General features: G+C 45.2%; 1 protein-coding gene across 3 annotated transcripts in view; it reads right to left on the minus strand.

Annotated features, from left to right (window-relative positions):
- ctbp2a (C-terminal binding protein 2a) overlaps positions 1-26,208 on the minus strand; it is a 69,231-nt gene that overhangs the window by 12,384 nt on the left and 30,639 nt on the right. Inside the window, exon 1 of one of the 3 annotated variants that reach the window (XM_030070923.1) lies at positions 19,578-22,210. The exons of the other annotated variants lie outside the window; for them this stretch is intronic. Coding sequence (XP_029926783.1) covers positions 19,578-21,885 — 2,308 coding nt within the window. The 5' untranslated portion in view covers positions 21,886-22,210. Of the gene's footprint in view, positions 1-19,577; positions 22,211-26,208 lie in introns of those variants that run through there. 3 annotated transcript variants of the gene reach the window in all.

The raw sequence follows: 26,208 nt of genomic DNA on the forward strand, positions 1-26,208 counted from the left end.
GATGATTTAGTAATGAGATGTGTTTACTCCTTTGAGAACTCGCTTCTTTCTTTTTTTCTAATTTGTTAGTGTTGTCACTGTCTTTTTAACTTGTATTTATACTGTATATGTGTTTTGGCAGTGAGCATATTTTCCCTCATGTTAATAAATCCCATTTGAACCAAACAACAACCGGTGTATTGATTAATGCCACGCTCAACCGACTGAACGTTTCGATTGATTCAGCTGATCAATTGACTCGCTCACTCATCAACTGACAGACAACCGATGTGAAGACAGAAAAAGAAACTATTAGAGTAGTTATTGAGAAAAACTAGGCAGGGTGAAGCCAAAATCCACAAAAAAGGAGGGAGAGAAGAAGAAAAAGGAGAAGGGGGGGGGTCTGCACACCACCACTCCCTGGCTCCCTGCTGCCTGTTGTCATGGTGATTAGAGGATTTGGGCAGGATTATGAAATATTTTATTTAGTGGCATCTGTGCTGCTGGAGAGGACATACAGCCTTCTCTCTCTCTCCCTCTCTCTCTCTCTCACACACACACACACACACACACACACACACCATCTCTCTTCCTCTCTCACTCCTTCAGTTTCATGTTGAAAAACGACCAAAACACCTTCACACAACTTCCAGCAGCACTGTAGGAAAAAACTAAAAGGTGCATGTTAAACGCGCCGCTGTGTCAGCAACTGGCTTCATTACTGAGATCAACATCCAGAAAGAGTATCGAATGCAAATTCTATACCAGCGGATTTATTTTTCTGTGCTGCACGGTGTGCAATTAATCAGACAAAAGCTGCTAGTGGAAATACTGACCCGACAAATACAACATCCAAACTGCAAGAGAGAAACGTATTTTAGATAGCCCAGGCTGCTATCAAGACAATATCTGCTGCTGACCACCTGCACTCCTCCATGTTTAATAATTTTATTTTCTATACAATCAATTAATCAATCAAGAGGGAACCACACTTTAATTTCATTATTCAACCTGTTGTATAATGACCAATAAACTTCCTTGTATCCTTCTATCCTTGTGTCCTTGACCTACAATTTACTGTATAGTTCATGTTAGAGATAATCCTTCATTAAATGCAAAAAAAAAGTAATTCTTAAAAATAAGCATTTTCAACCAAAATCTTTTCTTTAAAGTGTTGAAAAAATGATTATGATTTCAGCCACAAGGTAATTTATATAACTGCCATATTTAATTTTAAAAATTGACATTTTTGTCAATATCATGTACACCTATGCAGAAATGAAACCAGTCTTTGCACAATATATACTCAAAATTAAATGCACAAAAAGGCATTTTTGTGATGAGCTCTAGGTAGATAGGCAGATAGATCAATAATAGATCACGATCAGTGTGGATCAATATGTTGGTTAGGGCTGGGGTGGGGCGTGTGGGGACTATGGCCTACTAATAGAGGAGCTACACAAACTGTACATTTACATCTGTGCCTTTTGGAAGTACAATAAACCTGTGGGTATGGAGTGCTAAAGTGATGCTGAGAGAGCTTATAAATGATGCAGATTTGAGATGCTTACACACACACACACACACACACACACGCAGAAAGAAATAACCTCTACCTGCCCTAGGCCAGGAGAGAATAAAAGGGAAAAACATATGTGAATAGCACTGACAGCCAGGCAAGTGTGTCGACAACACCACACTGACAGACACTCGCATTTTTTCAGCCTTATTTCATTTTTCCTGTCATCGGACAACCGGGAGGAGGAGTCTCCCACTCTGCGTCTATCAAACCGTGCAGCCAGACATCTCAGAGGAGACAAATGTGTAGTACAAAATCTCAACAAGCAGAGGTGACACATCAGCGGCGGGTTAACCAGTCGGGGAGTTACAGATGAAGAAAGGTGACACCGAGGAGGGGAGCGGTGAGAAACAGATCGAGGAGAGTCGAGGAGGATGACAGCCGCGAAAACGAGAAGACGAGAGAAGAAAGCAGAGGTGCCTGAATGCCCACTTTTTTTTTTTTCCGATCGATTGCAAGAGTTTTTCTGATCACTTTTAAAAGCACACGCGGCTCTGGCGCTGAGTTGTATCAAAGACCTTTAATCCAGCCTCAAGTCCCTGTTGGCAGAGTCAAACCGAGTCGAGCATAAAAACCAGAGGTGATCGAGGCTCCTGGAATTTTGGGATGGCTCGCCTGGGCTGGCGGAGGCGATGTCATCTTTTCATCTCTTAAAAACTTTACAGTCCTGCTTTTATGTGATGATGTTCCATTAGTGTTTATAGACCTCCCGATTTTATGTGTTGATTTTATGTTCTTGCATTTGCTTTTATGTTTCTTGTTTTGCTTACACTGCTCTTTATGTTTTTAGGGCCAATTTTATATTTTTTTGGGGGGTTTTATTACGACTTTGTGAAGTGCTTTGTAATGGCTTTCTTAAGTGCTGGCGAATAAAGAAAGAAAAATGGAGTAAAATGTAGTAACATGACCTCCATGTTGATATTCCTTTCCAATATACAAACTTAAAATCAGGCATCCTTCACACTGAAGGGACTCAATTTTGTGTGTGTGTGTGTGTGTGTGTGTGTGTGTGTTGAAGATGTTCTGGCGAGCAGGGCCAACCACACCTGTGGCTCCACGGCTCTCCCTCCCCCTCTTCCTGACTTTCACGCCGAGTTCATTATCACAGTGCAGACCGGGTGCTGGAGAAAATACTTTCAGGTCTATCGGTGACACACACGGAAACACACTGCCACTCACTCAAAGCGCAGATGCACACGCTCTGAGAGAACGGGGAGAAAGACACACACGTGCAGAAACACACAGCGCACAAATGCCCCTGCAAACAAGGAGCAGTTGGCGGAAAAAGCAGCATCACTTGTAGGAACTGGGTCAAAATGCTGTTGATGAATTATTTCCTGGTGGCTAATAGCCTTTCTCCAGCCTAATAAGGTAGAACATGGCACCGCACTAAATACATGATGAATCAGCGGCTAATTAACTCCTAACGAGGCCCTTAATGAGGCTCTTAATGACTCCAGTACCTGGCCACTGACGCTGAGGAGCTCGTTGGTTTTCGACATCAAGCCATGCATCTTTCTTTCAGTCACTCAGCCAAGCAAAATAAACCGTGACAGTGTGTTTACTGTTCACGAGCAAATGTATTTACGCATCGGCAGCATGATGCACAGAGCCTTAGTGTGTGTACGTCTAGAAAAATGAAATCTGCTATCTGCCAACCATATATTCCCAAACAAAACAGCTGGGATGCTGTCTCTCTCTCTCTTTCTTTCTTAATGTATCTGTTTCAGACACACACACACACACACACACACACACACACACACACACACACACACACACACACACACAGACAGGCTGTGCTGGAGCGGACCAAGCCCTGTTGGCCAGCTGTTCTAATGCCCCCCAATGCCCCACCGTTACCACCACCAGACACACACACACCCCTCAAGGGATCCTCTATCATGACGGAGCTGATGAGTTTGGGGGCGACTGTACAACCCCCCCCCACCGCCACTGATCACACCACAGCTGGTCTCACGGCAGCGCTTGCAGACCTCCCATCCAGCTACCAAGGCATGAGAAAACTGATTTAGCCTCCTGGAGGATCCGCGCTGCAGCTGGTCCTGGGACTTGTTCACACTCGAGCTCGAATGCAATGAAGCATCCCATTAAGGCAGCATTTATAGAGTAACTAAACCCCGAACCCAAATCTCTGCAAAGCCTGGCCTCTAATAGTGACACACAGGGTGCCTGGTCTCTAACAGGTGGGTCACCACCTGTTACCACAGGTTACGATACAACCGGTATCTACCGGATCGTATCACAACACAGATTTCGGCGCCAATTAAATGTCTGAGCTGTCGATTGCAACATTTGCCCCCTGGTGCTCCAAAATGGACATTACAGGCAAAAGAAGCATCACCTCACAGCAACTCAGAATCTGTCGTATTTACACAACGTATCATCTGTATTTGAAATACACAAACCCAAACAATATCCAACCGTAAAGATGAGGAACCTTCTCCATTGTAAGTAAGGCTTCACAGAGATTCAGACCTGTAAGACTGTCTCATTCAGGTAAGACACACAAAGGCTCCTTTAACAATGCCTGACAATATTCACTAATAACTAGAAGAAAGATGAAATTCCCCCCAATTCTGTTTAATTTGATGGCAAAAGTTCCTATTTCAAGTAAAAAAGTTTTCCCAGACAGGAAAATAAGGTTGAGGAAAATAACGCATTAATACATTTTATGTGAAAATTGTTAATAATGTCATATCAATTCATTTCAGTCCAGTCACTTGTTTCTGGAAAACCACTGAAACTGCTTTTACATATCAGACTGCAGATCCTGGGGTAGCAATATCGGTGCTACTAACAGTAATGTAAGGTAGCTAATCTTACGTCAAGTTACAAGTTTATTATCACAGAAAGCAGCAACACTGCACTGCACATGGGAGCTATATCAGTATATCAGTATCATATTAATATTGTCATATGGCATAAGTGTTGTATTTCCTGGTGTTAAAGGCTGCAGTAAAGGAATGTAGGTGTTTTTAGATTTAGTTTTTTTTAGACTGTTCTATTCTAGCACTATTTGCCTCAACCTGCTTCGTCATCATATCCACATTACTAACGGTTGTTTATCAAAAATCTCCTGTGTGCAAACATTTTATGAAAGCATCAATAGTCATACCTCAAGTATTGTCACAGTATCAACAGAGGGATTCACTCAAAGCTATTGTGATGTTTGATTTTGCACACACTGCCCAGCCCTGCTCGTAATGTGACATTCCCTTGTTAGTTTGTAACCTTTTGGACTTAATGGGTTTCTAATGAGGAGCGTCCTCAAAGAGGTACCAAGGTTACAAACGAGACACAGCCTCGGTGTCTCTCCGCTCCTGCCCGTCTGCTTCCTCGAGCATCCGTCTCCATTTCTTTCACACTCTGTCTGCCTACCTAATTTGATTTCTCCACTTTATTTGTGTCGTGTTGATCCCTCCCTGTCTATATCCCCGTCTGGGTCGGCACCACTACGGGGAGTTTGGCAGCCTCTGTGCGGCCCCACCCAGCCACGGCCAAGAACCTGGGCCATAGGAAATGAAAGCACATGCAGAGCTTTCCCTGTCCAAACACAGCCTCCCACTCCCCGCCGGCGAACACGCAGCATTCAATTTGGGAGTAAAATGGACAAATGCACTACACAGCGCTTGTTGCATTTTTCACATGCTCATTTGCTCTCACATACACTTGTGCGAGCGGCAGAAACAACCTCTCTAAAGATGGTTTACATTAGGCGGTAGGATGTTTTGGCTGATAGTCTCTCAGATGGAAACGAAAATTGCTTGTGCCAATTTCCTGTTATTGTACCCAAAGTATTTATCATAGCACAACAGCCAGCATTGTCCACATGCCAGAAAGTAATAAAGAAACAAAGCCAGCAGCTTGGCTAACTGGTGAATCTGAACCCTGCTGAGTGCGATAGCCACGGCGCAGCGGACGGCTTCATCCGGCGGAGGTCCACAGAGGTCATGTGCTCTGACATCCCCCAAGGGAAGCTTACAGGGACTAACGTCGATACCGTGCTTTAAGCCAGCGCTAATCACAATCTGGCCGATTCTCCATAGAGTACGAAAACTTCTGGCAGAACTGGCAAGAGCATTCTCAACCACAAATGGATTACAGATGTTCCACAACTAAAAGGTTTTTTGGATTCTGACAACAGAAATAGAAGTGATCTTTTTCATATGTGAAAAAAAAGCAGCACTCCCACAAAAAGTGTCTCTCCTCAGTGAATACGATCTGGTGTCTAATTCTCTCGTTTAGACGGGCTGATCTGGAAAAGCAGCCCCTGAAGCTCGGCTGCCAGACACTGTGAGTCAGAGTTTTTAGAAGGAAGAGGGATCATTTCCTAAATAGAGCCCGAACAATCAGGGAAACTAAATAAACCCTGACTCAGACCGGTGTTTCTCCCCTTGGGTTTAAATGCCAATCTTTAAATTTGTCTTTAATAATTCCACATCGCATCAGTTATCGTTGTTTCCCTGCAAACTCGGGCTATATTTCCTAGAGATGCATTCTGGCCGACTGCGCGCTGTGTTTTTGCGGTTTCATGGCTTCCTAACATGTTTCGCTTGGGTTGGGAAGACGATTTCATTTGGAAGTCAAAGCACTCATCTCAGATTTAGTTTTGGGCTTGTTTGTGAGGCCCTTGCAGACAGAAGCCTGGAGCTCCTTGAAAGGGAATTTGTCCGCTTGGGGACTGTGGACTTGTATTAACTTACCTACACTATTATTTCCTGAATAATTACATTGTGTACTCCGCTGTCTCGACTCTCCGTGAATAGCGCTCTGAAACAGTTTAGTATCCTCTCTCACAAAGGGGAGAGACACTGTTATCGTGATCTACTTTTTGACTGACTATACGTTAGTTTACATCCTCTAGCTATCCCTCCCCTTCTTTTCATTTCCCCCTTGTTCTTTCTCGCTCCATTTCCCATCTCCTTCCCCTTTGCTTATGTGTGAGAGGTGATGAAATGCAGGCCAGCTACAGCTCCAAATTGCTCAAACTGGTGTGATACATGCCACGGTTGCTCCCTCGCCAGTCCCTCCATCAGCGGAACAATAAAACTGGGAAAACAAAGGAAGTGAGGAGGATTTTCCATGGCACGGTGATGTCAGGGCCACCGCCGCGGTCGCTGGGTTCACAGGGAGCTTTCAGGGAAACTACTTGGCTCCCCTGCAGCTGATGCAGGGCCAAAACGGGCTCAACGGGCTTAGGACCAACAGCTGGTTCTAGTTACCTAGCAACTCCCAAGCTGGAGGGCCCAGGCGACGGGATAGGTCGAGAGCAAGGGGGCAGACTCCTTCCGCTGGCCGAGGAGATAACCCCGCGGCATCTCTTTTTTGGCGAGTGCGGGAGCGAGAACCAAACGCTGGATCGTCGTCATCGCAGAGTTCACGACATCGGATCTCGCTGCGAGATGCCAACTTGTAACATCCCACCCAACCTGGCAACCCAAACAGGAACGAGAGGGCTCCAGAATGACGTCCAAGTTTGAGCGGTGCGGTCAGTCAGACAGCGAGGTTTTTCTTTTCCAGGGAAAAAAGCCGGGGCACTGGAACTCAAAACTGCCCGACTGCAGGCCAACACCGCTCAGAACACACACGGAGCGGCTGCACTTGGTTTCACACACACCTACAGATGCAAAAAAATTAACGATCACACATCAATGACGACAATTCACTGTGCACACTGTTGAACCTCTCAATGCCAGCGCTCTTTTCTATTGTCCTTCTGCTCGCTGTTTTCATTGGACTAGTTAAGTATCACCGCTGGACCATAAACCCATGTGCATTCTGTTGCACAGCATAAAACAGCAAGGACACAAAGAACATGAGCTGTGTTCTCCAGGTTTTGTCAATCTGTGTCTCTGTCTGTGTCTGAACTAGAGACGTACTCACACTGGGCTTAAATGGAGCGTCAGCACTCGATGTTGCACCTAAGACTGAGATGCAATACCAAAAGCCTCGAGCAACATGACAGAAATAAAAAAGCAAACTGTGTTGGCTTTCTCAATTTCTGGCACACAGAGGCCTGTATTTCTCAAATGCTGGGGAAGGTGGATTTTATATCAATTATGTTGTCTAATGACTCAAAACTGACGACAAAAGCTGCAGCTGAGGGAATAGATCAGGTTGGTGCTCATATTAGTTGATGCATTAAGTTTCGTGCTCAGTATCAGCATTGGAAAAAAAAAAAAACTGGTCGACATGTGCATGTGAACAAGAATCCAGTGTCTCTACGTGTGTGTGTGTGTGTGTGTGTGTTCTTGAGTGTGTTTCGGTCCCCTTGCCTGTGTGTACAGAGAGTAAGAAAGGAGGTGTAATCTCTCTTTGTTGGCAGACTTGCTGTTTCCAGGCCCCCACTAGACCCTATCAGCACCCAGTTACACCCTCCAGAAACCGCCGCCACCACCCCCAGCCTCTCTCTTGTTCCCCTCTGCGGCCGCACAAAGACCCTGCTTGTCCTCGCTCTGCCTCCCTCCTCTAAACTTATCACCACCTGAAAATCCAGCCAAGAGGGGCGAGGGCGCGGGAGGGAGAGGACTGAGATAGAGGAGAGAAAAAGAAGTAAAAAGCGAAAGAGACAGGAACAAAAAGGGGACAATGATTAGGATAAGATGGCAAAAAAAAAAAAAAAATGAGTAGCTCTCTGTGTCCCACAAGAAGGACAGTATCATCACATGTGCTGTCGATGCAAAACAGACAAGAAGCGGGGTGAGAGAGAGAGAGGACAGACATCCGTCTCTCTCCTCTCGAAACGTTGTCCTTTGTGCTTCACCGGCGAGGCTCGTACTCCTCGAAACAATCGGGGGCCCGGAGACAAAAGCAGCCATCGCCGGAGACGAACAGACAGCGCAACTGAGCTTTAATTCACGCTCGCACGGACGAGCCTGCCGGTGTGCGCGCGAACGTGCACAAACACGCACGGACTGGGACGAGACCGAGAGCGGGGACGTCAACACGCAGGCGAGCACTGACAGCTGCACATTGTAGGATCGCACCAAATGAACTGGTGGTTCGAGTAATGCATCCTTAAAAACACACCATGACACCGATATCATTCACACTGATGTTCCCAAAATATGAACTCCCCCACACTGAGGCACTTCTCCAGTGACCTCCAGCCTCCCGTATAAAGACCTGTTTAATCTCAGCCCTAATGTTGTTCTGAGGAGTTCCAAGGAAACACGCCGAGGCATGCACACGCTCACAGGGGTTCTTGCCATGATGCAAACGCGCACGCACACACACACACACACGCACACTAGGGTGCATGCACTCTGTTTTCATGACACACTTCACTGCAAAAACATAAGAGGCTCATTAGCCAAATCCCTCCTCCATCAGGATACACACACACACACAGGGCACCCTTTATTATTACCGAGGCTTAGTACATGCATGCACGTGTGGTTATGTGCATGTAACACACACACGTGCACACTGAGACACACACACACACACACTCTCAGAGACAACATGAAGCATGCTCCTTGCCTGGGAAATGCTGTCTCCACATTCTTCAAATTAGGAGCTGCACATGGCAAAGGCAAAGTGGTGGAGACACGCAGGAAAAAAAAAAAAAGAAGATAAAAAAAAGAAAGTGGGCGTTGGGGGTGGGGGGGGGCGAGGGGTGGTTGATGCCCTGGGGTTATCCTCTCCACCTCCTCCTCCAACCTCCCTCCCTCTCTCTCTCGCCCTCTTTCCTGTCTTCCTCTCTCTTCTCTTGCTCAGCTACTTGTTTCCAAATCTGTCCTCCTTCGTCACCTTACGCCCAGAAGCTCCATTTTTTTGGCACCTTTGAAAGCAAAAAAAATGGAAGGTGGCAAAGTGGTAGGGATGAGGGAGGAGGAGGAGGGGCGGGAGAGGGGGCAGGAGCTATGATCGTCACCCTGTCGGGAAGCGGAGGCTTCAACTCCTTTTATCTCCGGAGGGTGAAAAAAAAAAAATTGGCTCCCTATTTGTCTCCAGCCGGTGATCACTTCTTGCCGCTTGCCACTTCAGCGCACTGCCTTCCTCTCCATCCCTCTTTTCCTCCTCTCTCCAGCCAGATCACTTGTGTCTCTTCCTCCTCCTCAGCCTTCTCTTCCCCTCGCTCTGTCTCTCGTCTCTGCCTTCACGCCGGGTTTGGGCTATTCATACAGACGTCAGGCTCACTCTGCCAGCCTTTGTTGCAAGTCAGAGAGAGCGAAAGAGAGCGCGCGAGAGAGAAAGAGGGAGAGAGAGAGGAGAAGGGTGGGGGGGGGGGGGGGGGGGGGGGGGAGAAAAATGGAAAAGACGAAAAAGAGAAAACAAATGGGTGTCACAGTTACGCAGGAGAAAAAGAGGCTAATAAAAAGGAGAAGGAGAGGCGGAGAGGAAGGAAGAAAAAAAAAATCCCCTGATGAGCAGCAGTCAAAAGGAGAGGTGCAGCAGTGCTCCTGGCACACGTACGACTCCCTCTTCCCTGCGCTCTGTCCTCCCCTCTCTTTCTCAACATATTTTCCTTTGCTCTTTTTTTTTTTCTCTCCCCTCCCTTGGTTTCACCCACCCCTCTTCCATCCCTCCCTCCCGCCTGGCTTTCTGTTTTATTATTTGTGATCTGGCCTTCACGGTCCTTTAAGAGCGCCAGCCCCCTTCTCCCTCCGCCCCGCACCCTCGCTCCCTCACTCACTAGCTCTCCTTTCATGATTTCCCTCTACAGTTTTCATCCCACTCCCCCTTCTGCGCTAACAACACCCTCTCACTGCCGCCCCCCTTCTCTTTTACATGAGTAGAAATTTATTGATTTTCCTGTTCAACTAGCCATTATGTGGCTCATTTCTAAGGTTCAACACAAGAATGTGACTCAATGCTGACAATCAATCCCTGCCACGGCCGCACAAAGGCCTGACACGTGCGCACAAACACAAAGACACAGGTAATGACTGACCATACAAGGACAAATAGGTATTCTCACTTTTTTTTTTTTCTCCCTCCTCACACCGGAGAGACACTATGAATTGACTTACACAATCTCCAGGCCTGACATCATTATATATATATATATATATATATATATATATATATATATATATATATATATATATATTTTTTTTTTTAGAGAAGCTTATTTTTGGGGGCAGGAAAGCCGACAGTGGCAAAAACAATTTCCCTACATAATCTACAGACAAGCAGACACACCGACCTGCCACTGAGCTCTGTGGGGCTCACTTGGTTTCCCTTTCATCAGGCTGGTTCATGTGTGTGTGTGTGTGTGAGAGAGAGAGCAAGTGTGTGTGTGTGTGTGTGTGTGTGTGTGTTTGCAGCAACAAACACTGCAGACTCCCACATGTGAACTCGCGGTGACACCCTGGAAAATCCGTCCAGGAGTCGAATTGAGTCTGAGGTCTAAACCCCAAACCCAGGGCTAACAGATTACCGTGTTTACTACGGCACAAGTCTAACGCCGAGCCACTTTAGCGGAGGGGGCCTCTTTCAAAAACCCTTTAACAGGATTTCAGGATGCAGATTAAGGTGTTTGCCCTGTCTTGCGGGTCATCATGTAACCACAGCACTGCCAACCAGGAAAAACACTGGGGGTTAGTGATATTATATTGATACTGTGACACAAGACTAGATATCAGCTGGGATTTTCCATACCATAATATTGTAATCTGGTGTTAGTGTTGTCTCCTCTAGGTTTTAAAGGCTGCATAATCAGTTTCTCTTCTTAAGACTCACTTTTATCGCATGGCCTTTTACTAACCAGTGGTTTTAATGTAACTTGTCTGTGAGATCTTTTAATACCTTGTTTTATCTTGTTTTATGTATTTGTATTATGTTTTATTGTTGTATGGGATCTTTTAGTAGCTTACTCTATCATTGTTTTATGTGTGTTTATTTGTGATTTGTTTTTTATTGGAAAGCACCTTGTAACCTTGGTTTGGAAAGGTGCGATATCAATAAAAATAAATTAAAAAATAAATAAATAATCACAGTAAATTTTATGCACTCTTATGAAATCACCGCTCATCCCTACAATATCAGCATAAAATCAACATCAAGGTATTTGGTCGGCGATGATGTAATATTTCATTTATTCCATATCACCTGGCCCTAATGCAGCCTAACTTGAAACAAATGTGTGTAATTATAATTTAGTTCAAAGGTGTTAATGTTAAGGAAAGAAAGAAAAATAACCACGGTGGTTAGTAAGTGCTAATTAGTGAGCTAGTTAGTGTTGATGAAGAGCAGATGTGCTTCAAACATCACCATGCCGCATTCAAAAGTTAAATGAAACCATGTGTTTTTCTTTTTTTTTTATGAGTTATGATTTATTATGCTTTATTATTTCTGCTACCGTAATTAGATAGATTTACAAACAGCAAGGGCTCCAATAGAAACCCATTTGCAATTGAAGTAATAACTGAAATTGTGGAAACGAGGACCAAAGTGAAGAAAAAATAAATAAAATTCAAAAAAATGCAATAAGGATTTTGGCCGGTGATAAGAATCATGTAGACTCAACTATCAAGTCCTCACTTAAATCAGCCCTGCAAAATGAATTATTGAAAATTGTATTTTAATTTATTTGATTTATTTTATTAATTTATTTTATTTTGAATTTATTTGCTCAGTCAAAAAGAGGCAACAAATAGGCATTTGCTTCATCATGGCAGTTTACGCAGACTTTTTTTTTTCTTTTTTTTTTTTTTTTTTTACATGTTTGAAGCCCAAAAGGTGCAGAGAGCATTTAAACGGCTTCATTGAGTAGGTCTGGTTACAGCACGTAACCGGAGCCTACAAACCAGGCTGGGAGTAAAAAGCCTCATTCATGAAAGAGAGCACAGCAGAGAGAAGGGCCTACTGTATAATTTGACCTCTGTAATCCACCGTCCCATCTGCCTCCTGTGATCTACATGGCCCGCTGTTGCCAATCGACTGAAACACGAAGAACGTTCTGGGGAGAAAATGGGTGAGAGGGAGGGTGAGAGAGTGGAAAAGAAAGAGGGAAAGAGAGAGAAAGAGAAAGAGAAAGAGGGATGGCACAGCTACAGGTGGACAGCAGATGTTGGGGTTTCTTAGGGAGACGATCTCGGCACATAAATTCTTGTTTTCCCATTCACATGCAGTCACTCTGTCCATCCCTCCATCACCATCACTCTTCTCCTCCACGTTCCTCTGTGACAGAAGCCAACTGGCTCCTTTACAGTGAGGGAGCAAGATGTAAAGAGAATGTGAGCGAGGAAAAAGGGTGTGTGTGTGTGTGTGTGTGAATAGCAAAGGAGGGGGGAGGTGTTGCTTGTTAGACCCCTCATGTACGCTGCTGGCTTAGACAAATATGGTGAGAACAGAAATGCATGAAAAATGCCAACACAGTGTACGAATGAATTCTCACTCTCCATCTCTCTCTCTCTCTCTCTCTCACACACACACACACACACACACACACACCAGTCGCTATATCCAACTTGAACGAAGGATGCTTCTCCACACACACAAATGTCAGCACAAACCGGCAGAAATGAATTTAACCACAGTGAAACACAAATATCACTTACTCCATTAGCTTCACACACATTTAGCGTACCTGAATTAACTAATCCCAATTGAAAAGTCGAATGCAAAGCCTGTTACACGGTTGATATTCACTCAGCCTGCAGAGCTTTTGTATTAAGGGAGCTGTTTTGCGGCTTGCTCAAAAAGCAAGAATGTCTGAAACGTAAAATCAACTGTAAAATTAAGTTTGAAATTTGAAATTTAAAAGAAAAAGAAAAAAAAAAAGCAATGAATGGCTACGCAACCAAACAGCCGCCATGCAGCCCATGTGATCTTGAGCACCACTGTTATGTTGTGCCTGCTGGGAAATGTCTAAGACTTCTCTTGGGTGCAAATGAGATTCATCTGCACCTCTAAAAATGTCTCCGCTCCCTGTGATGAAACACAGCCAGCGACACGCCAACTTCTGTCCTGCAGCGCCTGCTTGCTCATGTCGACTCCCAGACTGCGCCCCGCCGCTTCTCCACTGCAAATGAATGCCCATGAAGATTTGATTTTTTCTCAAAATTAATAATTCAGGGTTGAGTTCCAGCTTGGCACTGGAGAGGAGAGGAGAGAAGAGGAGAGGAGAGGAGAGGAGAGAGGAGTAGAGAAGAGAGGAGGAGTGAGGAAAAGAGAAGAGAAGAGAAGAGAAGAGAAGAGAAGAGAAGAGTGGCAGAGTTGAGGAGGTTCAGTGAGGGGAGGGCGAGTCAGGCCTTTCAACTTCACATTTCCCTCTCCTTCCTTTTCCGTTTATTTTTTACTTATTTTTATATTTTTTGGAGCTGGAAAAAAAAAAAATAAAAATTGAGAGTGTGACCCTCATCTGTCCTTCCTTCGCTTTCCGCTCTCAGAACCAGCAGCTAATCACTTCAAGTCTCTTTGAAAAGATGTTGCACACTGGGCAGAAAGTGCTTCTTTACCTTGAGTGGTCAGAGTTTGCCTTTCGAGAAGGAGTTTCTTTTGATCTCTATGTTATCGCCGCTATCCTGCGCTCACAATATGCTACAGCATCTGCTAATATTCACCGAGAGATATGTCAGACAGGCACCGCTGCTCTGTACATCCATTCACTCTCAGAGGCCGTGTCAGTGCTAAATATTGTATAATTATTTTTAAAATTTGAATTCGTCTCATTTTAATTAGAGGGATTTTAGTACAGCGTGCTTAAGAGTTTTCATTCAGTATTATAGAAAAGCAGAGAACAGAGAGGGGAAGGTTGGCTGTGAGTTGGACCCATTCACATTACAGTGACTATATTTATATGTGCGTGTGTGTGTGTGTGTGTGTGTGTGTGTGCAGAAAAATTGAATATTTTTCACTTGACATTGTGATGATTCATGTTAAGAAAGACTGCATCATAGTTTCTTCCAGTGGAAAAAGTGACTGTAACCACTGCTCATTTCCACTGCATGTACAATTTGGCTTTGCGGCACAATAATCATTCGTTCATTCATTTCAATGGGATTACACGTCCACAGAGCATGGATTGGATATATCCTCTTTCCCCTTTCCTCCCCTCCCCTCCGTCACAGATGGCATCAGAGAGTTTAGGTTCGCTTAATCTCTCCCTTTTTTTTTTTTTTTTTTTTTTACTCACACAATTTCATCCAGCACTCCTCCACCTATATCTGTTTCTGCAAATGTCATTACCCCTACAGCAGCTGATCTTTCTCTCTCTCTCTCATCTAACACAGCCTTCAGTTTCAGCGTCTCCGTTTCCCACTCAATCTTCTCTCTGCACCCCGCTATTCCGCTGTCTTTTTGGTCGGGTTCAATCACCTCCCATGATTGCAGCTCCTCGTTTTCCACCCTCTCCCTGCAGACAGACTCTAACCCACAACCACAGCCATGAATGAATGTGCTGAGCTGGGTGAGAAGTTTGTTTAGAAACATATTTCTCCCATTACTTCTCACTTCTTTTTCTCCCTCTCGGTCTTAAGCTGGAGGAGTGTTGGGACGGCCGCAGGAGAATCATCTTCTACAAAGGGAGATGGGAAAGGGAGTGACTGAGAGAGGGAGAAAGACCACAAAAGGGAAAACGACAAATTGGGATCAAACTGAACAGAGAGAAAGAGCAAGGGAGCAAAAGAGAAGGACTAAAAGAAAATGAGCACTTATGGCTTGTATAGATCTAATCCTGGGAGAGAGAGATACAGAGAGACAGAGAGAGAGAGAGAGAGAGAGAGAGAGAGAGATTGACTGTACTCAGCCATTAGTGAGGAGGAAAATCACTTCCTGATATTAAGAGGAACATCTGGTGGGGAGAGGAACTCTGCAGTGTGGCTTAGCAGACTGCTACCTGCCAACAAGAGCTCACACATGCTTGCATCTGCACGCATGCACACACAAACACACACACACACACACACACACCAACCTGCAACTACTGTATATGTAAATGCACATTTGAATGCAAGCTGACCAAGCAGAAGGAATTTTACAAAAACCCAGACTGAAACAACACAGGCTTTACATGCTCTGCGACACCATTAAGATAATGTCCGCCAACAAGCCCATTTAATCCAGCGGCCACGGTGCCCAAGGTCACGGAGCTGCTACGCCATCCTCTCGTATCAGAAAGAAAACACACATCGATTTATGCAAACTCTCGCTACAGTCGACAAAACAAATAAAATCACTGCCCAGCAGCATAATAAACAAAATGACCTTTGACTGTCAATCCAGATTAAGGTCAAACTTGATGTTCACGGTCTGGATTGCATATTGACCTCGAGCCTCATCACCACGGTAAGTCCGCTGTTGATTGACAGCTGACACTGTCCCTCCCCCACCACCTTCACCCAACCAACCATTAGCATTAACCACAAGGATCTCTCTCTCTCTCTGCCCCTCCCTCCCTGTAACAACTGTACATGGCTCTGACCTGAACCCCATTAACACATAATCTGCCATCTCCAGAGCTAATATGTCAAAACCCTTCCCCCTGTCGTCATGCTATGCCTGAACTACAGGAAATAGCGGCTAGTGTGTCAGGCAGAGCGTACTGACCTGAGCTGGCATCAGGGGCGCCTGGCCAGAGTCCATGGATGAGAGCCAAAGCACTCAGCAGGGTGGAACTGAAGGAGTGGAAGTCCCACGCTGCCATATATGGTGATTATGTGGGGGTGGGGGGTGGGGAGCGAAACCTGGTTGGCCATATATGGGTGAGGTTTTTGCTAGATGGTGTTCCACGCAGCATCATATATTGAGGGGACATGCCAACTGGGTTCACACCAAGGCTATTAATGTAGAGAGAAATTCTGCCTTGTTGTGGGTGTAACTAATGAACTAATGAATGAGGTTGTTAGCATATCGGGAGGTATCATAATCTCCCAACTAATTGGATTTTGAGCAATGCAAAATCATCATGCATTAGTGTTGCTGTCATAATATTTTTTTTTCTACCTGAAAAAATATCCATATAAAAATTTTGCTGGAAGGGTAGGATTGCAATTGGGTCTAAAATATAACTGTCACTCTTTAAAAAAAAAAAAGGTGACTAAAACCTCCTAATTATTAATTTATCCACCTCAGAACCAGCAGAAGGATGTGAGCAAATCCAATTTAATTAATATTTTCTTTAGATCCCCCAGCCCCCCCGACCAAAAAAAAAAAAAAAAAAGAAGCATGTAAATTTCTGCCAGTGGTCCAACCCTTTAACCGGTAGAAAATATGTCCGTGATTACCTCCGAAACCCATGTTGCCTAGCAACATACAATTAAGGAATATGCTTTCAGAGCAGCTTTGCACCGCTGTCCATTAACAGATGAAATTTCCAAAGCAACAAATGTCAGCCACATTCAAATGAGGTCTATTCTGCTGATTGTGTGTGTACATTTGTGTGTGTGTGTGTGTGTGTGTGTGTGTGTGTGTGTGTGTGTGTGTGTGAGTTGACCATGCAAATATACATGCGCGTGTACGTTTGTGACTCAAAGAAATCCCTTCCAAAGCATGTTTCTGTCTGTGCTAATGGCAGCAGGCTGTTTTGACATCCAAGCAGTAGGGATCCTTTAATATCTGCTCTCCTGGGCTTAAACATCACAGAGACACACAACAAAACTGCCTCACTTAAGTCATTTGGTGCCCGTCTGCCACGGCCCCCATTAAAGTCCATTGCAACCTGCTGGCTACATAGTCTTCATAGGCTCACATCAAGCCAGGAGGCTGGTCTGTAGAGAATGAAAGAATCCAAGGATTAGCACAGAATTGGGAAAGGAGGATCTAAGGGATTAAAGACTCCTCTCTCTTCTCATTACACCCCACTCACAGAAAATGACACAATCACACATCGGCCATCAGCTGTGTAATATGATTTCATCTGTCCAGTGATGCTGCTAGTCAGCACCTGGTGAGCCAGTAGAGATGAAAAATCTAGCCATACTGCCTGAGATGTTTAAGATATACTTCTAGGAGACCAGTGAAAAACCAAATTATTTTATTTATGCTGAATTACTGCTTCCATCTGATGTGGCTGTCAAAACGGCAAATGATTCAGTGTTCACAAAATGATCCAAAGTATCAAAAGGTTGGGGCGATATGAGAATTTGTGAATTCTGTTAATATCAGTTGAATAAAAAAGTAATTTAATTTGGAAACCAACCAGGAGGCAGGATTTGCGAGACAAATTCAATTTGATGAATTTAAGAGAAAATTCAGCTGAAAATAAAACCAAAGACAGTGCAAACTCATTGAAACTTTTAACTCCATTTTCATTTAGTTTTGCTGAATTTACTCTGTTCCTCCGGTTCAAATTTAGAGTTCACTCTCCGTGGGCAAATCTGAGCAAGAAGAACTACATACAGCTAATTGCTATTCCATACAGGTCAGCGGTGTACCTTGACAGCAGCAGGACTGAAGGAAGGCTGTGCAGCCTGATCCGCTCTAAAGCTTCTGCAGGCTACTCTGATGCGCCCTTATTACCATAATGCAATAAGACATCCATGTTTACAACAACAGGGGCTTGGGGGGCTGTGGTGAGATGGTGCATGGCAAAGCACAAAGGGTCTCCACCGCATTCAGTGCAGATAAAATGATAGCACTGCTATAGCCACAGAAGACTAATGCTGCAATCACCATTATACAACTCCCAGAATGCTGTGGTTGTGGCAGATTACATGGTTTAAACAAGTAGCCTGTCCTGTTGCCCTTGTTCCCATTTGCTTATCAAGCGGTGATGGCACCACAAACAAGCTGATAAGAACAAAACGCAATATGAATCCAAACATGTATTTATCCGAATAGACACGGGCACACAAAACCATACATGCTGTGCTCAGATAGACACAAATTCAAGCCTGCCCATGCAAACACCTGTACATCTTACTCTAGTTAGATATAACTAGGAGGCAAACAATTCATCACTCAGGGTCTCATTTTTCCCAACAAGAGAAAGCAGATTTAATGCAAACTGGTGACAGTAACATTGCATGAACACATCCGTTGTCAGATTACCTGTAACACAAAGACTGGATACTGACACCTCCTCTAACCAAATCCTCTGTATTGTGCCTCATCAATGCCATTTGTGTTGCAGTTAATAGTGTGACATGTCAGTCTGACGAAAGAACTCGAGAGATTACTAGCATGAGAAATGGATGACATAAAGTAGAAGAAATTGTGACAATCTCTCCAAAGATAAGCAAGCAACAAAGTGGGAATATACTGTAAGGATCATTTTAGGATCATGGCAAATAGAGAAACAGAAGAAAGTAGGGCACGGGATGGATTATCAGAATGCTGTAGCAAAAGTTATCCTTTTAGGGCATTAAATCCTAATCCTAACAACATTTTTCAGCAAAGATATAGGCAACATCATTTAGATTCCACTCCAGTAGCATACACCTTAATAGAAAAGATCTCGTTTATCTAGTGTTGAAGCAGTGAGAACAAATACATAGTGTGGCAAACAAATCGATGGTAATGGCCATTAAGAAATACTACAAAAACTTGATCAATTCACAACATTCTGTGTGTATGGCCATTCTTGAGGTCTGTTTAAAAACCATAAAATACACAGCCACGTAACTATACTCTGCTAAACAGATCTCAGCAAACAAAACACCTCACTGAATAATGGTGACACAAAACACAATAGAGAGCACTTTGCTTATTTGACAGAAATGGTATTTATATACTAGCCATACATCACAAGGAAGGATGAAAAATAAATTCACAACGCACTCTCTTTTTCAGCAAAAAAATGCAGCTAAATGCCCAAGCTGTCAATACACTGAATGGGCCTTGCACATGATGGCCAGATTTCAAATTGCAAAATCATGTTATTGCTCTTGCCAATGCCGCAACAATGCTTTGTGGAACAATGGAATGTAGTGAGAGCAATGGAAAATAGAGTCTAACAAAATCATATGAAAAAGATGAGCTCCAGTACCAGGCTATTTTCTTATCAAAAACAAACAACAGCTCAGAGGAAAGCCAAACCAAACTAGATCGACAAACCAGGAAGCCAGCAGGGGATAAGAAATGAAGGGAAGAGAAGAGAAGCATTTACTTGTATCTGGAGAAGCCATAGTGGACACGATGACAGGTGGACCAGTGCGTCGACTGAGTTTCTGGTTAGCAGCCAGGGCGCTCTGGCCTTGAATGGGGGCACCCACAGGGACTAGGGCATTGTCTGGTGCTGGTACCCCAGCCTTACGCACCAACTGAGGACTGGGATGAGGGCTGTGCATGGGCGACAGTGACGGCAAGTTCCTGTCCCTTTTCATCAGCTCCATGGGCACTGTGTAATTGGTAGAGTATGCTTTTGGTACCTGTTGTGCTGGCTGTGGTAAAGCTGGCATAGACACAGGCATCTGCTGGGGCATACCTGGCAGTGGGTGAACAGATCCTGGCATGGCGGGCATTGACCCAGTCATCTGCTGTGGCATTATCTGCATACCCTGCATGGGCATCCCTGGCATGGCCACCCCAGGATGTTGGGTGTAGGCGGACATGGGTCGTGACTGAACAGGCAACACTGCTCCAGCATAGGGCCCAGGGGTGCGAGGTGCTTGACCAGGGTAGCCTCCTGAGGTTTCCAAGAGGTGCTGAGAGGGGGCACTGCTGGGCCTCCGGCCCATGACTTCTCCCATCCTTGGGGGAATGGTCTGCAAGGCCCCAGGGCTGTGTGGGGGCATCAGCTGGGGGTCCATGGCCAAAGCCTGTGGAGTGGGTGGTGGATGTTGTTGCTGCTGCTGGTGGTAGATGTCTGAGCGATGGCTAAAGCTACTGGAACGGCCCCTCATGGGTGTCTGTGGCAGGGAGGGCACAGAGGGCGCTTCTACAGGCCGTTTGCAACTGAGTGCCAACCGGGACAAGACGCGAGCCTGGCCAAGGTTGGGGGCTACTGTGCGCACATCATTTTCTTCCATGACAGCCAGCATGCTGGTGGAGTCAAAGCCCTGTTGGATCAGTGAAGAAATGGTGCTCTCTGACAGCCCCTCATTTCTCAGCAGAGCCAGGAACTCAGGGTCAGCTGTCTTCTTGGGGTCCACAGGTGCAGGTGTCTGAGGGGCAGTGGGAGGAGCAGCGGGAACAGGAGCAGGAAGTGGAGGGGGAGGGAGCACTGGAGCTGGGGCAGCCTGCACAGGGGCTGCTGCTGGGGCTGGGCTTGGAACTGCAGCAGGCAGAGGAGGTAGTGAAGGCTGTGGTAGAGGTTGTGGAGTGGTAAGGTTCGAGTCGTAGACAGGCATGCTGGGTGGAGGTGGCAGGGGCTGCTGCTGTTGCAGTTGCGCTTGCTGCTGCAACTGCTGTTGCTGTTGTTGCTGTAGCTGCTGCTGCTGAAGCTGCTGTTGCTGTAGTTGCTGTTGCTGAAGTTGCTGCTGCTGAAGTTGCTGCTGCTGAAGTTGCTGCTGCTGTAATTGTTGCTGCATTTGTTGCTGCTGTTGTATTTGCTGCTGTTGCTGCATTTGCTGTTGCTGTTGTATTTGCTGCTGTTGCTGGATGGTGTAAGGTGAGGCTGTCTCTTGCCTAATAACAACGCCCTGACTTGCAGGGTCTACCACTAGACAGGTAGCAGCTTGTTGCTGTGGGTCCAAGGGGCGCCCATTAACATCAGTGTAAATCGGTTGACCAGACAAAGGTGGAGGCTCACTGGCATACCGAGGAGATGCGTGCTCCACACCATAGTGAGCAGGAGACGGGTCTCGGGTGGGGATGCGTTGTTGACCATCTGGCATCATCTTGGCAGCAGTGGCAGGGACTACAGCGCCAGGTTCTCTATAAGCCCGGTTGATCTCGTGAGCGGTTGGGGGTGGGGGAGGAGGAGGGAGCGGGGACGGAGGGGCTTGAGATCCTACTCTTCCTCCCTGACCTTGATCCCATGCAGCACGACCCCCGGGACTCAACCCAAAATGGGAGCCAGACCTGCTGAGCTGAGGGTGGGGTGGTGGGGGCTGGTGTTCTGCCCGGTAAAAGCCCTCTGGCGGGCGAGGAGTCATGGCTGGGTCATGGGAATAATAGTCCTGATGTGGGATAGATCCTCGGTGAGCCATGGGCAGTCGTTCGTAGTGGTTGAGCTCCGGCACAGAGCCCTTTCTCAGCCCCCGTGGGTCGTGTCGCTCGGTATAACCCTGTCCGTACAGGGACTCCTGGTAGGAATATGGGTCGCGTTTCAAATCCAGGTCAGGGGGACGCACCCCTGGTGGTTGCTCGTACCACCCTCCTCCCTCTCCGTATGAGAGAGAGCTCCGCCGACCAGCTACTCTTGCTTGCTGCTCGTAGACACTCTCAGCCCTGTCCCACTGACCCTCATTCCCACCTAGTGTGTCCCAACTGTGGGAGCGGCCGAGACTCAGCTGCTTGCTAGTGATGAGCATTGGCGAAAAGACAAAAACGAAGACACCGTGTACAGGAGGAAAAAAAAGAAAAGAAAAAAGCTACGCTTGTTGCAGTGTTGGCAGGTGTTCTCTTTCAAGTCTTCAGATACAGTAACATCAAAAAAGTGAATGGAGAGAGGAGGAAGATGCAGAAAAAAAGATCAAGCAAGGTATATCATTTCACCTGATATCAGGTTGTATTATTTTCTGGCCTCTGCTAAGGTCCGTGCTATCAGGTTACTCCCCTTCGGCTGGCAATCCTTGAATAATTAATCTCTGGCCATGCTGGCTCGTTGCACGCAAGGAAAGAGTACACCACACACAAACGCACCACACCACACACATACACTGCAAAGGTAGAGCAACTACTCCATGGAAGACGCAGTGACACGGTGCATACTTGAGATGGCCACACACCATTCACCCATTTAAAAAAAAAACAAAAAAAAAAAAAAACAGAAAAAGGGGATAGGTTGGGTTGGAGGTTGGTGTGGGCAGGGGCTTGTACTAATCCAGCGGGGTTTATCTCTCCCTTCTCTGGGACATTTTACTCGCTCTGCCGATTGCTATGTGGGATTACATCTAAATAAAGCCTGTTTAATTCCACTGCCCACTGTGACGTCATATGAACCAGATAAAAGCGTAACGTGGACAATGATGATGATGATGGCGATGATGATGCCAATGATGAAGATCACACACACCCCCGCCCCTTACCGAGGAATCACTTACCTGAGGCTGATAGTGCAAAGTTGCCAATGGGCTTCAGCGCTCAGTCATTTCCCACATTCGCAGCAGCGGGAGGCCACAGGGAGGGGAGGCGAGGCAAGACAGCCAGGTCCATTGAATACAAATGAATACAGTTCTCACTGCTAAGTCCCATGTGCTGTCAGTAAACATCAAATCCACTCTGATTGGACACTAATCCTCCAGGCCTCATGCTAGCAGCAGAGCCACCATGCAACTGCTGCCCAATTTACTCTGAAATGTCCTTGATGCTGCTGTGGCACAGACTGTCACTGCCCCACTCTCCTCTATGCTAGATCACTGCAAGTTAAATGACAGACATCTCACAATCAGAGAAAATAAATGGCATTGAGATGGATCAGATACACAATTAAAGAAACATACAACGCCTCCCCTCACCCCCAACAGAAAAGCACTGTTATTTTAAGCAGAAAAAAATAATTGAGTGCATGATCAACTGAAGTATTAGATGACTCTCTAAGTTGTTTATTGTGAGAGGATGATCAGAGACATTTAGAAATACTATGTAGTTCAGAACAAGGTCACAGAGATAAATCTATAATTTAAAAAAATGTACCAATGGTTTGTCCATAAAGTTAATACTTCCGCATTCTTTTACCTGGTCATTTGTATCACCACACATATTGTCTCTTGCTTCCTGTTGCATGCAAAATACCTTCCCCCCCATTCCCCCAAAGCTCCTCTGATCCCCTTCACTCAAAGAGGCTCCATAATCTGGATTTACCCTTTTGGAGAGAAGAGTAAGACACTGGGGGGAAAAAAACACACATTTTCTAACAGCAGTTAATCCCAAACACCTACAACCTTTACCTTGCGCAAACACTGTGCCACAACAGGACCTTATTCCACCTGATTCAAACACAGGGTCAGAGTAAAATAAGGCCTTTGCTGTAATGCTCCCACATTTTACAAATTCTGCAGCAATGTCTACACCCTGAGCTAGACCTGAAATTATAAATAACATCAGTCTGTCCATGTGCCATCTATCACAATGGCTCAACCCTTATTCGCTAGCTGACACTGTTAAATATAGGGCTCTGATGATGTACCTACCTACTTGCGTGTCTCAGGCTGACACCTAATCCTTACCATAGAGGATCCCCGTTTACTAATTCATGAGTACGGATGTACAGTGAGGAAATGTCCACCTCCATCCAACCCATCCACAGCAAGAGGTAGTAATATGTGGGTTAGGTTGTGACAAACCGCCAAATTGTGCCCACATCAGCATGCTGAGAAATTTTACCTCTTTGCTTATAGCAGGTCTTTGGAAACTGTGCAGGACCATGAGCAGTTGGCAGCAATATCTTGCTTAATCAACGCTGGATAATTAGAGTATGAAGAGATCAGAGAGGGAGCAGAGAACTGAAGCATCACCTCTGCTGTTTGCACGGGATGACAGGAGAAGAGGGACTGACAGAGCCTCTAAATCAAATGTGGAGATAACTGTGCAATTTTTTGGTAAGGTCAGAGAAGCATAATCAGGCTTGACAGAAGGAAATGAAAATGGGAAGAAGAGAAGGAGGGAGGCAGGCATAAGCCATCATGGAGATGTAAAGTCTGAAAACATTATTAATTAATTGTTAAATAAACAGCTGAGAGCTTGGGGTAAAAATAACTATTAACTATTTAAAACCGAATTTGCAAGTGACTTTTTCACGTTATGCAGTCAAATGTACTAAGGTAACCTGTAAGCACACAGTCTCTCCCGTCATTAATTATGAATTTACCTGACATTGAGACCATATTCTTAGGTAAGAAAACCTGAAAACATGACTCTCTGGCAAACTTGAAACAGACTTATATCACTCTTTTATATGAAGGCTTCCATTAGTCTGTGGCAGCGAGGTTAGTGGGAACTGTCCTCGATTTAACAGGCTCTCTTTGTGAGACTTGAAAGTAGCTGCCTAGATATTTTGACGAGAAATTGTTCTGATCTTTCTGCCAACATATACACGCACAGACATACACCTCCATGCCAAGGGAGGGCAACAGCCTGTATATGTAATTGCCTCTCTTCTATTTTCCTAGCCTCATCCTCTCCTTTCATTGCTTCCTCTAGCCTGGGTCTCAAGACCATACCAAACCATACATCCCCATAACGGCAACCTCAAACAGAGAGACAGGGGCAGAGGTGTGCACTGAGGTTTTCGCAGATTTAATAACCAACGCTGAAGGAAATCATGGAGTTCAGTACGTCTGAAATGAAACACTCTGACTTTCAAATTGTAATGTTCCTCGACTTGCCTCACATGCCAGACTATGCACACAAAGCCAGATTCACTGTAACAGAGGGATTTAGGAATTAAGCTGGGGATTTCAGAACAAATATAATACCGCCCCAGCAGAAGCTTATAAAGACCTTACATTGAATAAGATACTCACATTTGAAAAGACTGCGCCCTATAGAAACAGAAAGATGCAATAATGTTGCTAAGAAGTCTTTCAACCGCTAACAGAAGTCTGTGGCAACATATGTTTTCTCATATCTCTACTAAAAGGACACACCACTGTTTATCATCGGTGGGGTAAAACACCTTCTCTATTAATAGGATTACAAATCTCTCCCTGCAGACCCCTGTACAGAGAGACGATCGAAGTGTGAACAGTGTTTAGCCCAAACATGATGGACACAAGTATGACTCAGTTAGTCAGATATGCGGCTAATCTGTCACAAAAGACGCTGATGTCTGAACTGCCTGTCACTCAGGCCCTCAGCTCCTGCCGCCACATTTATAATGCAGCTAAGCCAGCTAGGGAACCACACATGAGATGTGTGGCTCACTTTACGGTAGAAGTGCACCCATCAGTCCACCCCAGATCAGAACCGGATGATTTTCCACCAGATTGGCTGAGAATGGAACAAGCAGCTCTGTCTGACTTTCAGACCAATTGTATTAGCCAATCTCAGGCGCCAGCTCTGCCAGACAGGTACGGTGGTTGAGGCTCAAAATTTGTGGGTTGGAAACCATTTGAATTTGAACAATGTTTGAACAGTTCTAACGGTGTTTTAACAGTTAAACATTTTTGCCATCACGCAGAAAATGACAAAGTGGATTGACTGTGTATCGATGGGAGCTACAACCAGTGATTTCCCCATTAACAGGCACTGACTACACCAGAGCATCTCTCCTCGTGCTGTTGCTGTTAGTAATCACTGGCTGTCCAATTCTTTGACTGAGGCACCGTTGCAAATTACACACAAATCACCACCAACACTTGGGAGCTGCATCTTCGGACTTGAGTAGGCCCACAAGCCCAGAGTCAGGACAGAACACTGATTACAACAACCGGCGTAACAATTTCCCATGACCCGGGTCTGACTCAGCTGCTGTCGGCTGCTTGATGTGGTTAAAAGTTGCATGAAGTTACATTATGATGCGTTCAAGCTCTGTTCAGTAAAAATGTTTATTACATTACTGTGTTATCATGATGTGTTCAAATGTAATCTTGTAAAATTTAGTTTTTAGAGTAAAATTTGAATAAATATTCTTGTTTGAAGGAGAAATTTGGTTTCACAGCAAAATAAAATAGTTATCAGAAAGGGAATTATGG

Source organism: Myripristis murdjan, chromosome 15 (genome assembly GCF_902150065.1).
Source record: "Myripristis murdjan chromosome 15, fMyrMur1.1, whole genome shotgun sequence".
In the NCBI taxonomy this organism is placed as follows: domain Eukaryota; kingdom Metazoa; phylum Chordata; class Actinopteri; order Holocentriformes; family Holocentridae; genus Myripristis; species Myripristis murdjan.